The sequence below is a fragment of the Sabethes cyaneus genome, chromosome 1 (genome assembly GCF_943734655.1).
Source record: "Sabethes cyaneus chromosome 1, idSabCyanKW18_F2, whole genome shotgun sequence".
NCBI lineage: Eukaryota > Metazoa > Arthropoda > Insecta > Diptera > Culicidae > Sabethes > Sabethes cyaneus.
Genome location: NC_071353.1, coordinates 134,356,071 through 134,368,103, shown reverse-complemented (window position 1 = coordinate 134,368,103; position 12,033 = coordinate 134,356,071). Strand labels below are relative to the sequence as shown.

At 40.1% G+C, this 12,033-nt stretch overlaps 1 protein-coding gene across 1 annotated transcript; it reads left to right on the top strand.

Annotated features, from left to right (window-relative positions):
• The first annotated feature begins 811 nt into the window (after positions 1 to 811).
• On the top strand, positions 812 to 8,731 carry LOC128746260 (uncharacterized). Its single transcript, XM_053843308.1, has 4 exons — positions 812 to 1,235; positions 2,468 to 2,482; positions 8,378 to 8,599; positions 8,706 to 8,731. Exons 1-4 carry the CDS (start codon positions 812 to 814, stop codon positions 8,729 to 8,731), a joined length of 687 nt encoding a protein of 228 aa, XP_053699283.1.
• Positions 8,732 to 12,033: the final 3,302 nt, after the last annotated feature.

Genomic DNA, 12,033 nt, shown 5'->3' with positions numbered 1-12,033 from the left:
TCAAATATCTTCCGCCGGTCGTAAGAAAAGGGAATAATCGCTCCCGGATGAACTGTAAACAATTTTCTTTTACGTGAGAAACTCGTACCAGATGCTGGTTGGCATTTCTTTTTTCCGAAATTAGGTTCCTACCTTGAGCTGGAATTTTCACTCTGAAAACTGCTGTTCGGTGTTGTTACGAGGGAAATGTTTCAGTACATAATGTAAGTGATCTGCAAGCTGAAAATTCAATAAATGTAGGATTAAAATATTTTAAACTATAAATTAAATTATGACTGTGTCCAATTTACTTTGCATAGTTGCTCTCACGAAGGGGCTGTTAATAAAAAGGGGTTAAACTGATTTTCCCAATGCTGAATAAGCCATTTCAGTGCCACTTGAGTGAATAATCACGTCAGCTTTAATTACAATGTAAAACATTTACAACCACACAATTTTCCTCTGTTCTATCGTTCCAGAGTGTGCTCCCGAACGAACCGGTGCGCCCGAAAGAGGTCAACAGTTTTCCGACAATCGCAGCGGGCATAATTTTCCACCGCGAGTAAAGTGTCATCATTTAACGATGTCTGGTGCCATAAAATTGCAATACCGATGCGATTGCAGTGAAATAAGCAGTGGTCACAGTAACTGCAACGGTAATAATGGTTCTCCCGTTCCATCGGCAAGTCAAGCAGCAACAGCAACAGTAGCGACGGTACCGGCGGGACGATGAAAAATGACACTGTAAAACGTCCAAACTTGCCCGTGTTCCGTACCCGTGCCAGTCAACGGCAATGGACAAAGTTTGAAGCAGTGAATACCGGCGGCTATGATGTCTCCGCTCAAGTACAGTAAAACATGGCCCTCGATCTTTACCAAAATGGCCATGGTTCAGCTGCGTGTTGACTCCAAGGGTAGGACCTACAGCTCGATAGTGGAGTCGAATCGCATTACCGGATCGGTAACCATCGTCGAATCGAACCCCGTCGGTTTCCGGATGGGGCATCCGCAGATTATAGTGCAAACTCCGGGGGATACTCAAATGCCGCTACCGGATGTGGCCAACGTGGGGGGAGAGTTGAACGCTGCGAGAAGCAGTGTCGGCTACTGTCAGTGTACGCAAAGTGAGAAGCAAAGTGTGCGGAAAGAAGAAAATGTGCGTTCGACGCGACACTACCGGTCGGAGTCGATCAAAATCGATAATTGGGATTACATTTACACGGAGAAAGTACTGCCAGCGAAGATATCCGGGGATTGTGGATAGTAAGTATTGCTTTAATAGATTAAATAATCCTAATAGAAGATAGTAGTTTTTGTCAAAGACGAAACAAGTTACTGCATCTTATGCACCGATTTCCACTTGCAATCTCATTCTCTAATTGAGAAATAATCCAATTAGTGTTGCACCTATTATTTTCAAATTATCTTCGAAGCTTCCTCACTTATGCCTTCAAGCTCCAAGTTCAGAAGACAATAAACTCCTTCGAGCAGTATGAAACCGAAGAAGCTTGGCATCAGCACAATCACAAACCGCTGCCGTTTACGTCTTCGTCGGTAACTGCTGCAATCAGGATGATAGATTAACCGGGTCAACGGTACCGGTGGCGTGCGCAGGATTTAAATCAAGGTGGGCACGATTTATTCGAAACAACAAAAGGTGCTTGATCTAGGTACCATATTTTAAATGCAGGGAATAATTCTATGATAATAAAATGCTCTCCTGAATATTGCATCTACATTGTGGATTGGTTCCGCCTTCGCCGTTTAAATTGGCTCCCGATTTTTGTATCCGCTGTACTCTATAAATATAGTGACTATATTCAACGCTTCTCCTGCAAAATTGGGGAAGCCAGTAACGTTGCGCCTCGTGATGTTGTCTCATTCGAGTTGCCTCATACCAGCCCTGATACCATAATTGCAGCATTGGGTAAACTGAAAACTTCATATGCAGTTGGATCGGAGGGAATCCCTTCTGGCATTCCGAAACGAAATTCTGAAATTCTTTACTTCGTTACCCTATTGCAAAGCTTTTGAATATATGTCGATAGAGCAATGCAAAATTTCCTGATCAATAGAAAAGCGACTACCGAAGAATCCTGAGCTGCAGAAGAACGTGACGAGTTCCAGGTACGCCCATTTGACTACAACGAAAGAACTGACGGAGTTTTCATCCGACGAGGTCTGGTATCTTCCACTCAACGTTGCACTAAACCCGTTGTACAACCTGATATGATACGCTTGGCATGGGATGCCGCAGCCACTGTATTAACAGTTTCGCTGAATTCGCAACTGCTGAAATGGCCAGACATTTTGGTAAAAGTTCTGTGTGATTTCCGAGACTGGTGACTCACCTTCGGTGGAGATGTGAAGGAAATGTTTCACCAGATGAAGATTTGCCAGATGAGGATAGATAAAAACAGCGGCTTCTCTACAGGAAAAATCCGAACGATCCACCGAATATCTACATCATGAAGGTACAGAAGGACAGCTGGTCGAAGCAGCAGCTAGAAGTTCTAGAAGTGATCTGTGATCCGAACACGACAATGACTTAACTTAACGACAACGACCTGCGAGCGGTGGTGAAATGTGCATTGCAGCCTGATGATGTGTCAAGCGAAGGTTGCACCGATAAAACGACAATCAATTCCTCAACTGGAGTTAATGGATGCGGTTCTCGAAGCCCGTTTGAGTCAGGTGGTTCTGGAAAACCATTCGAACGACAACTCTTGCATCATCTTCTGGATAGATTCTCTTACGATTTGCAGCTGGATCAATTCCGACCAACATCGCTACAAGCAATTCGTAACATTTCGCGTCAGAGAAATCCTAAGGCGCACTAAGGCATCAGATTGGTGATGGAAACCGCCTAAACTCGACTCATCGGATGGTTACTGACAAAGTGGCGGTAAGACCCGCCGCTTCACAGCGATGGCGTTTGGTTCAAAGGACCGGAATTCCAAAGGACCTGAATTTGTGCCAAGAGCTCACCAGTGCCAGTGATAGACGATGGAGACGTGTTGCGTATGGACGGGAGGCTAGCGAATTCCAAGAAACTCCTCTTCGACAAAAAGTATCCGATCATCCTATCGCGCTCGCACGAGATCACATAACGGTTGTTTAAACACTACCATGAGGAGTTCGACCACGCAAACTCGGCGTATAGATCCAAAAGGTAGCTGATAAATGTATATGGTGCAAAGTGAATCCAGATGGCCGAGAACGTCTTCCTTGCCAGTTGATCGGGTTACGTCGAATCTACAATCCTTCAACTCCGTAGGTGTCGATTATCTGGGCCCGGAGGAAGTAGTAGTCGGACGGCAAAAGGAGGAGCGTTGGGCGGCCGTATTCACTTGTTTGGTGCGAGGGCGGTGCATCTTGATGTAGTGCAGTCTGACGACAGAGTTTTTTCGGATGGCCATCACTCGTTTCCGTAACCAATTCGGGGCGCAAAGTCATATCTATTCCGATAATGCTACATGTTTCCAGGGAGCAAACAACAAAATGATTAGAATCGCGACCATCAGTCAACAGCGTGATTGGCACTCATTTTCTTCTGGAACGCATGCCGCACATGGGCGGCATTTAGGAAAGCATGGTGCGATTGGTAAAGGAAGCGATTACTGGAGGATAGAAGGAAGCTGACGGCCGATATTATCAGAACGTGTACCTACCTGGTGCAAGATCCGGTAGAAAAAAAGGCCCTGAATCACTTTCTTAGGAGAGCAGTGACCTGTGTCGATACTAAGTTGAATGGTGGACCAACGGAGCTTGCTGAAGCACTGCGGAATTATTGCCATCGATCAAAATACTTCGAAATCTACGCTCTTCGATTGGTCGGAATAAGTAGTGCTGATTTGCCGTAGCGAGAATGATGTTTCCATACCATACCGGTTACATACAACCGTCCGTAAATTTACACTCATTTCAGTTTTTACACTTGCGTTTAATGGTTCTCGTTACATTTTTCCTTTATTTTTATAAAATAAGTGACAAAGCCCCAACAGGTCGAAGATTCGTAACGACGTTCAGATTTATACTAATTTGTTATCTGTGTTTGGGAAGTATGCTAGAAAAGGCGATAAAATCCTTTCGTCCTGTCCTGTCCTGTCAAAGAATTCGAAATATTTCGTTTTATTATGGATCTGAGTTTTTTTTTGTAATGCTTGCTGGAAACTGAAAAAGTGATAAGAGATTAAATTCTCATTTTCTGGTAATAAACAACAGCAATTTTCAATAAATAACAAACCTTTGAATAGTCATATATTCCTAGAATAAGAATCACTATTGTCACGTGTTACACTCGATGAGCGCACCTCCCATCCAATTTACCACTCACACTAGTGATAAGTCATATCAGCGTACCTCAAACCATAAAACAATCATCCACTAGGCATCTGTCAAATCCACATAGTAGATGAAAAGTGATACTGAATAGGCGCCAAACACGTTAATTCTTCTTCTATCATAAAACCAGATTTTGCGTTAATAAGTTTAATACGAGAGGTCAAGTTCAACTAAGTTGTCCCATATTAAGTTATAAGCGTGAGTAGAGAAATTGTACGATTAGTTTAAGTACTGAGAAAAAAAACCCTTTACAGTTAACAGTTGTACCATCAAACATAACCCAGAAGCCAGCCTAAGGCTATCTACTGTTGTACCCATTGTATGACCGTTAGTTAATCGAAACTGTTTAATAGTAAGTAGGATGAAGACGAATTATGTATATGATAACAATGTTATTCTTCACCAGCCACCGAGGTCATCGACCCAGTCTTAACAGACTTACCGATAGCAACCGTTGAGGTACTGTACGCAGTCTAGTATCCCGTAATTTAGCATATTGCGTACGGGATTTACGAAACGGAAACTAAACGTGAGTTTGAACAACCTTAAACCAACTAACTTAGTAATAAGATCCCTAAATTATGCATTGTACTAATTTAATTTCGATCACACACAGGAATATTATAATCCTGCTTCATACCATTGCACATGTGAGCGATTATAATAACGGAAAGAAATTCCCTTCGGTTGCGACATTAAGCAAAAACTATTCATATTTAGAAGTATTATTAATGTAATTTATGGTTCATTCCACGCGAAGTGTCCGAACCCCGTGTAATCGATCTTCACGAATTTGAACCAAATTTCACCGGATTGTTCGTTTTCGGTCAGAAAGCGAAAATCGGAAATTTGGTGCCGATCTGACATTCCCTCGATTAATGGGAGCACCTCCATTTTTAAGGAAAATATCCTTTTTTGTCAAAATCTCTTATTTTATTTTGCTTGTATCTCCGGAATTATTGGGTTTAGAAAGACACTATTTTCGCATTTTTAAAGGAAATGACCCAAGGAATTCGAAAAAATATTATTTTTAAGCACCAGTACTGCCAAATATTTTTAAACTCAGTTTGAAAACTAAATTTTGATTTTTCTCTCAATAAAGACAATGTGATCTCAAAAATTCCAACTTCGTGTTTTGCAGATTTTTTACATAATAATCACTCACCGTCCCGAGGTATTTTCTTAACAGTGTTGCCAACTTTTTAGTTTTTCGTTTGATTCATAGTGCTAGATGAGGAAATGTTACTTCAAAAAGGCGTAAAATATACGTTAGTTGTTTGATCATAGTTTGATAAAATTGTCTTCATTGAGAGAAAAATGTAAATTAAGTTTTCAAATTGAGTTTAAAAATATTATTATTAGAACTTGTTTATTCTTTTCGGTGAAAATCAAAAACTATTGATTTGGTGTGACGTTTCTGCCTACTGTTTTCCTTCGGCCATCATCAGACGTAATAACGCGTCAATTCTGCATCATCACTTACAACCAATGATGATGCAGAATTGACGCGTTATTACGTCTGATGATGGCCGAAGGAAAACAGTAGGCAGAAACGTCACACCAAATCAATAGTTTTTGATTTTCACCGAAAAGAATCAACAAGTTCTAATAATATTAGTGTCACGGTGATCTAAATAAGCAAATGAGTTTAAAAATGTTTGGCAGCACTGGTGCTCAAAAATAATATCTTTTTCGAATTCCTTGGATGATTTCCATTGAAAATGTGAAAATAGTGTCTTTCTAAACTTAATATTTCCGGAGATATAAGCAAAAGAAAAAAAGAGGTTTTGACAAAATCGGGTATTTTCCTTAAAAATAGAGGCGCTCCCATTAATCGAGAGAATGTTCGATCCGTACCAAGTTTTGGATTTTTACTTTCTGGCCGAAAACGAACAATTTGGCAAAATTTGGTTCAAATCCGTGAAGGTCGATTACGCGTTTGAACTTTTTCTCGGTCACTTGGCATGGAATGACCCTTATTCATTTGCTTTATAATTGTAAGGGGTCTAACCGACCAATGTTACCTCGTTTTACGGTACTTCAAGCTCCACCAACACTGGCGAGTTGAGTTCTTTTTGGACACAAATTGTTCCTCTTCCTCTGTCAATTGTAGTCAAATCCCCGGACGAGAAATTTAATTTAACTTGTTTACTAACCGGGACGACGAAACTATGCAGGCACTTGCTACTGCACGTTACGCTGCTCGTTCGCATTTCACAACAGATTTGTACTAGGCGTGAAGGGGAAAGAACGTACCTTCTTAGAAAATATTTACCTGTGCTTCATTTTTATCTTCGGCGCTTAGTCGTACAGATTCCAAAAAATTAAAATGGAAATCGATGTTTGTTTATAATCTTTAAAAAAACTGGATTTATAGACAATTTATTCTATTTTCCATTGCTGCGAGTAACTACTTAGCCAGGTCATTCCTTCCTGCAGGAATGGTATTTAAATGAGCCTGACATACCAACCAGTCAGTATAAAATTGTAGCGAAGTAACATGGGTATTTTTCAGTTTTATTGTAGGATGGATTGAAGGTTCGAAAGCTTTGCAAAATTTTTTAATAAATGTCCAATGTTGCAAAAATTTAAAATTAACAGAAGGTAATTTTTGGTTTTTGTAATTTGATATTAAGAGTGTATACTTAAATTTTAATCCTGATTTTTAGCATTACCGTAAGCTACGTTTCTTTGATGGACGCAACCTGAGGATATTGCAGCAACCTCTCCAGGAATAATTGAACCAAGCGATACTGTTGTGTCAGTTTTCATTGATATTAACATATTTTTGAGATGTCGAGCGGCTGCCAACATGTTATCTCCGTTATCGCTGGTGATGGATCAATATTGAATCTGAAAAATTCTTCTTCAGTGACGTTTTTGAGGTTTATAGTTGTTTGTCTCTTGGTCATTTCATGCGTAATTATTAATTAAGTTAGAAGTCATATGGAATAGAAGTATAGATAGATATAGAGGATACAATATGTTTACTTAGCCAGATGAATAATTTCAATTTCTTCTTCGTTATACACACTGTAAGTTTATTGCGAAAGCGGAACGTCCTCAACGTGATGCAGAATCTACCGAAAATAATTTAAAAATCGTATTTATTACTTACTCACTTGTTCAATAATTAACAAGACGTCAAACTTCTTACGACAAGGTCTGCATAACGTCGTTGCTTCATCTAATGTAGACCAAAGACCACGAAGATAGTTCTCAGCACTCGCAAGCTATTTAGTTGTAAAATAGTTATAACAGTTCGCCACACCCGCGTTGTTCTACCCCGAACACGCCCGTGTAAACCGAAGAACATGGACACCGCTGGTTGTCTGGGAGTAGCTGTCTACTGACTACTGCAGCGAGTCGAGCCGTTTTATGCATCCTCCAACCAGCAATCAGATTCCAAAACAATGAAGTCAATTTTGTGGCTTAGAAGGTGGTGATGAATGTGCTACCATGCCACAACCGAAATGGAATATGTGTTGTTGTTTCGCAAGCAGGGGAAGGAACGAATGTAACTGGGTACAATGCGAGTCAATGGGTGTTTGGAGCAATGATGCACATGTGTTGCTGCAAATGCTGCCACTAAAAAGCTCACCCTTGACAATAAAACCAGCCAACGCAGACGGTCTGTGGTTACCCGAACCGAATGGCGGGCGCCGGCATCGGATGAAGAGGTCGTCCTTGCGTGCTCCGCAGCCATTTGATGGGAACGTTTTGCTGTTTCCTGCCGTCCTGTTTCTTGCTCCGTTTCTCAGTCTGCCTGTCGTACTGTGGCCGAATCAGAAGATCCAGATTATCCCGATTATTTTTCTTCAACGTTCGCCATTTAGTGAAGCACTGCAATTAGAGTTCAAGTCCAGTGATCAAAAAATTTAAAGTTGCAATTCTAATTGGATTATTGTCAGCCATCAAAGTATGCCAGTTAATGCATTGTTTTGATCTTGGAATCCGTTGAAATATTTTTCATGAAACATTTCATTTTGAATGTCGACTTAGCTACAGTTTTCAGCTTTTCATTTTTCTTATCTTTTTATCATTCACAGCGCAGCAGCCGAACTCCAGTGCGGGGAGCATCGTTGCATTTCCGGCCAGGCAGCGCTGAAAGCGTCCACCCTGCGGAGACACTACTACCCGGAAGGCGACTGGGGCTGGGTGGTTGTCCTGGTCGGAGTGCTTAGTACGATTCTCAACCACGGAGTTCAACTGGCCGGGCCTCTCTATTTGCTGCCGGCGGGCGAGCGGTTCAAGCAAAGCGCCGTCAACAGTGCAGGTAGGTGCAGGCTCTTAAAAATTCGACCACCAGTTTTTACGATGTTAGTTCCATCGAAAAGCCACCCACTCGAGAGCTAAGAAACAATGTGCGTTCAACCACACAGCTCTTGTAAAGAAGACACTGAGCTGAGCTGAGCGTAGACGATAAAAATGAAAGAAATTAAAGTGTCCATGCCCACCGTAGCCCCTAAAAACGGGTGCATTCCGTAATACCAGTTAAATCAAAGGAAAACTGGAGATGCACGAAAAGCCAAGAGTAAAGACCATCTACTAAACCATTTTTTGCTCCTTGATGATACAGGGTGTTTGAAATTGAACTCAAACAAACATTAAGCTGATGTAAATACAGCTTAAGCCCAAAACTGAAGCTTTACTGGCCCTGACACCCTGTTGTTGGTATTTCACCGCTTAAGACGTTCATCCTCCAGACAGACGCACATAAGCATCCACCAAATGGGCACATAGTTGGCTGCTCTATATTTAGCGAGCAACCACCAACCAGCATTTTATTTTTTTCCTCAGCTTTATGAAGCCCCACTTCTCTCGGCTAACGTGTCGTTCGTTACTGTTGTTGGCTCGAAATGTCTTTCGCTTCCATCCATGACTGCTGCCACGCCAGCCCGAGTGCTTCTGTCTCGGAATCACGAAAAAGGAAAACCACAGCTCCGTTGTGGGTGGCCCGGATGCAATGGGGATGATGAAAAGGGACTATCTAGATGCTTTTATTTTCTTTCAGTACAAAGAGATAAGTTACATTAATAGGCAGACCGTGCCAAGAATAAGCGCTGGTGAAAAGAGATTTACGATATAAAAAGGAGAATATTAAAAAATTGAGTTTAGATAGGCTGTTCCATCAAATTGGTCTTAAAGAGTGCAGTTTCCGAAAAACAGTGTTTAGAAGAAATTATTCACTGGATCAAGCAGGAATATCTGAAAAGTAAGAAGGTTGCCACTTCAGCGTAGCAAAGACTGTTGACTGTTGAAAATTGAAATTTTCATGACAACAATTTTTGTTGTTCCAAAGTTATGACTGGAAAACTCGGTCTTCCTGAATATTTACCTAAATAATTTAAACATTCATATCTCATGAATCAAACAACTTAGAGCAACCAGTTTCTTATGAAAAAGTTAAGAAGTTTTTGTTGATAAAAATGGAAAAACGAGACTGAAGGAGAAAAATGAAAAGGAGCACGAAGGAAATCGTGACAAAAACCAGACAAACGAGATAGAAGAAAGTAAACACAAAGTGACATAAAGAGAACAAAAATTGGCATGAAAAAAACCGAAACACGAAAGAAAGAGCGTGACAGAATGGGAGGCAACATAGAACATGAAAAGAGAAAAAGAGGGAGAAAACAAGAGGAAAAACAAGGCCAAAAAACGAGCAGAGTGAGAAAGAATTTAAAATGGAAGAGGAATAAAAAAACCGTAAAGAAAATGAAAAAGCATATGAGAATAAGCAGGAGAGAAAAGGAGAAAATACGGGATAAGGAAAATGAAGAAACGAGAGCAGAAAAGGAGGACAAACTGAACAGAAAAAGGAAAATTGGATAGAAAAATGCAAACGAAAGACAAAAAGAGTAAACGACAAAAGGAAAACCAAACGCGACAGAAAAGAAAGAAAACCAGGACATAATAAGAGGAAGAACGGACGAGGAAGACAGACGAAAACACAAAAACGGGATAAAACCAAAGGTAAAAAATAAAAAAACGAAAACCTAGATCGAAACAATTGGTAACGGTTGAAAACGAAGGTAAACGGAAGAAAAAACATGAAAAAACAGGAAAACAAGGACTCAGAGTGAGACGTGAAGACGGGACAGGAAAAGAAGAGCGCGTAGAAAAAAGAAAAACGAGAGAAAAAATCGGGTAAACGAGACAATAAAGTGAATACGGAACAAAAAACAAGAGAAACCAAAAGGCAAAAGAAGAATAGGAAAAGAGTAAACAGAGGAATAACGGAACAGATGAAGTCGAAAAACGAATTAGAAAAAGACGAAAACTGAAAACGAATAAAAAGGGAAAAAAGAGAAAAGAAAAACCGAAAACCGGGAAAGAAAACAACAGAAAACGAGTGTAAAATATGAGCAAACCCTGAACTGAAAATAAGTAAAAATAGGAATAGAAAAAACGCAACAATGAAACGGGAAACACGGGACAGAAAAAAAGAAAACAAAAGTAAAAGAGGAAAAACGGAAAAAAGGTGACAGAAAAAAGCATGCAGGTCTGTGCCTAGGGGCACGAACGAGGGGCTCACGTAGGACTACGAATACAGGTTCGATTCGACAAATCTTAGCGTTATGCAAATGTTTGTCAGGCAAATTTTTAATTTACTCTATTGTAATAAACGCTATGAAACATTCCTATAAATTTGATACAAAAAGACAAGGTAAAATTTCCTAAATGCCCGTGCTCTGTATATCAGTTTTATCTGTTTCTTCGAGTTTGTAGTTCCACTAAGAGTTTCATCAAGCCACAATCACACTTGTTTCTGGTAACTGACGACGATATTGCATTTTGAAAATCTTTGTGACACTCGTAGCACTAGGCAACTGTAGGTAACTGACTTGAAACGAATGTTAATTGGTTTAAGGATCTTGCTCAAAACATAAAAGATTTGACAGGTCAATTTGAAATATTATTATATTTCATTCGACATTATCATTCAACTACGATTGCCATTAACACCGAGTTAAAATTGTGACAGTAAAAATATCATCAATTACCTAGGGTACGGGAGGGTATTCCCAGCACGCTACTAATTTCGGCACACATTACCTTTTTTGGCTACACTTTCCTAAATAAAAACTTTGCCGCAATTTACGCAATACTGAACCGAATGTAGCACTCATAAGCTTTAATGTGTTATAGCTATTTTCATAAAAATGTAAGTAATTTGCTTAATTTTATTCAATAAACATCAAAACCACTGTTTTCCACTAGCACGTAACCAGGCTGAAAAACCCAGCAGCAATCGCTTACGCATATTGAATTGAATTGAATTGAACGTGAATTGAAATTCAACCAATTCTAGAGTGTTCTACTGTGTGCTTACGCAGAAACTATAGACATTCGAATATATGCATCATGTCCGATAGACGAGCAGCTCTAAATGCTTTAAAGTCGGCGATATGCACATCAAAACACGTCTGGGAATGTATTCAATCACTCCAAAAATTATCTTGCCGTAACCAAGTCAACTTATATTGGGTCCCAGGTCACTACGGAATTAATGGAAATGAGAGAGCTGATGCGCATGCAAGACTCGGATCTTCTCATCAATTTATAGGACCTGAGCCCTTTTGCGGCCTATCTGCTTCTGCCTTAAAAATGGAACTGAAGGCATGGGAATGTACAAAAGTGGAATCAAATTGGAATAACACTTTCAATGCTAGGCAGTCGAAACGGTTTATCTCTCCAAACATTTCTATG

Bases quoted from the DNA above. Each gene is read 5' to 3' on its own strand.
- LOC128746260 (XM_053843308.1), top strand. From the start codon at position 812: ATGTCTCCGCTCAAGTACAGTAAAACATGGCCCTCGATCTTTACCAAA. The intron at 8,600-8,705 runs GTAGGTGCAGGC...TCAACCACACAG, and splicing joins AAGCGCCGTCAACAGTGCAG to CTCTTGTAAAGAAGACACTG.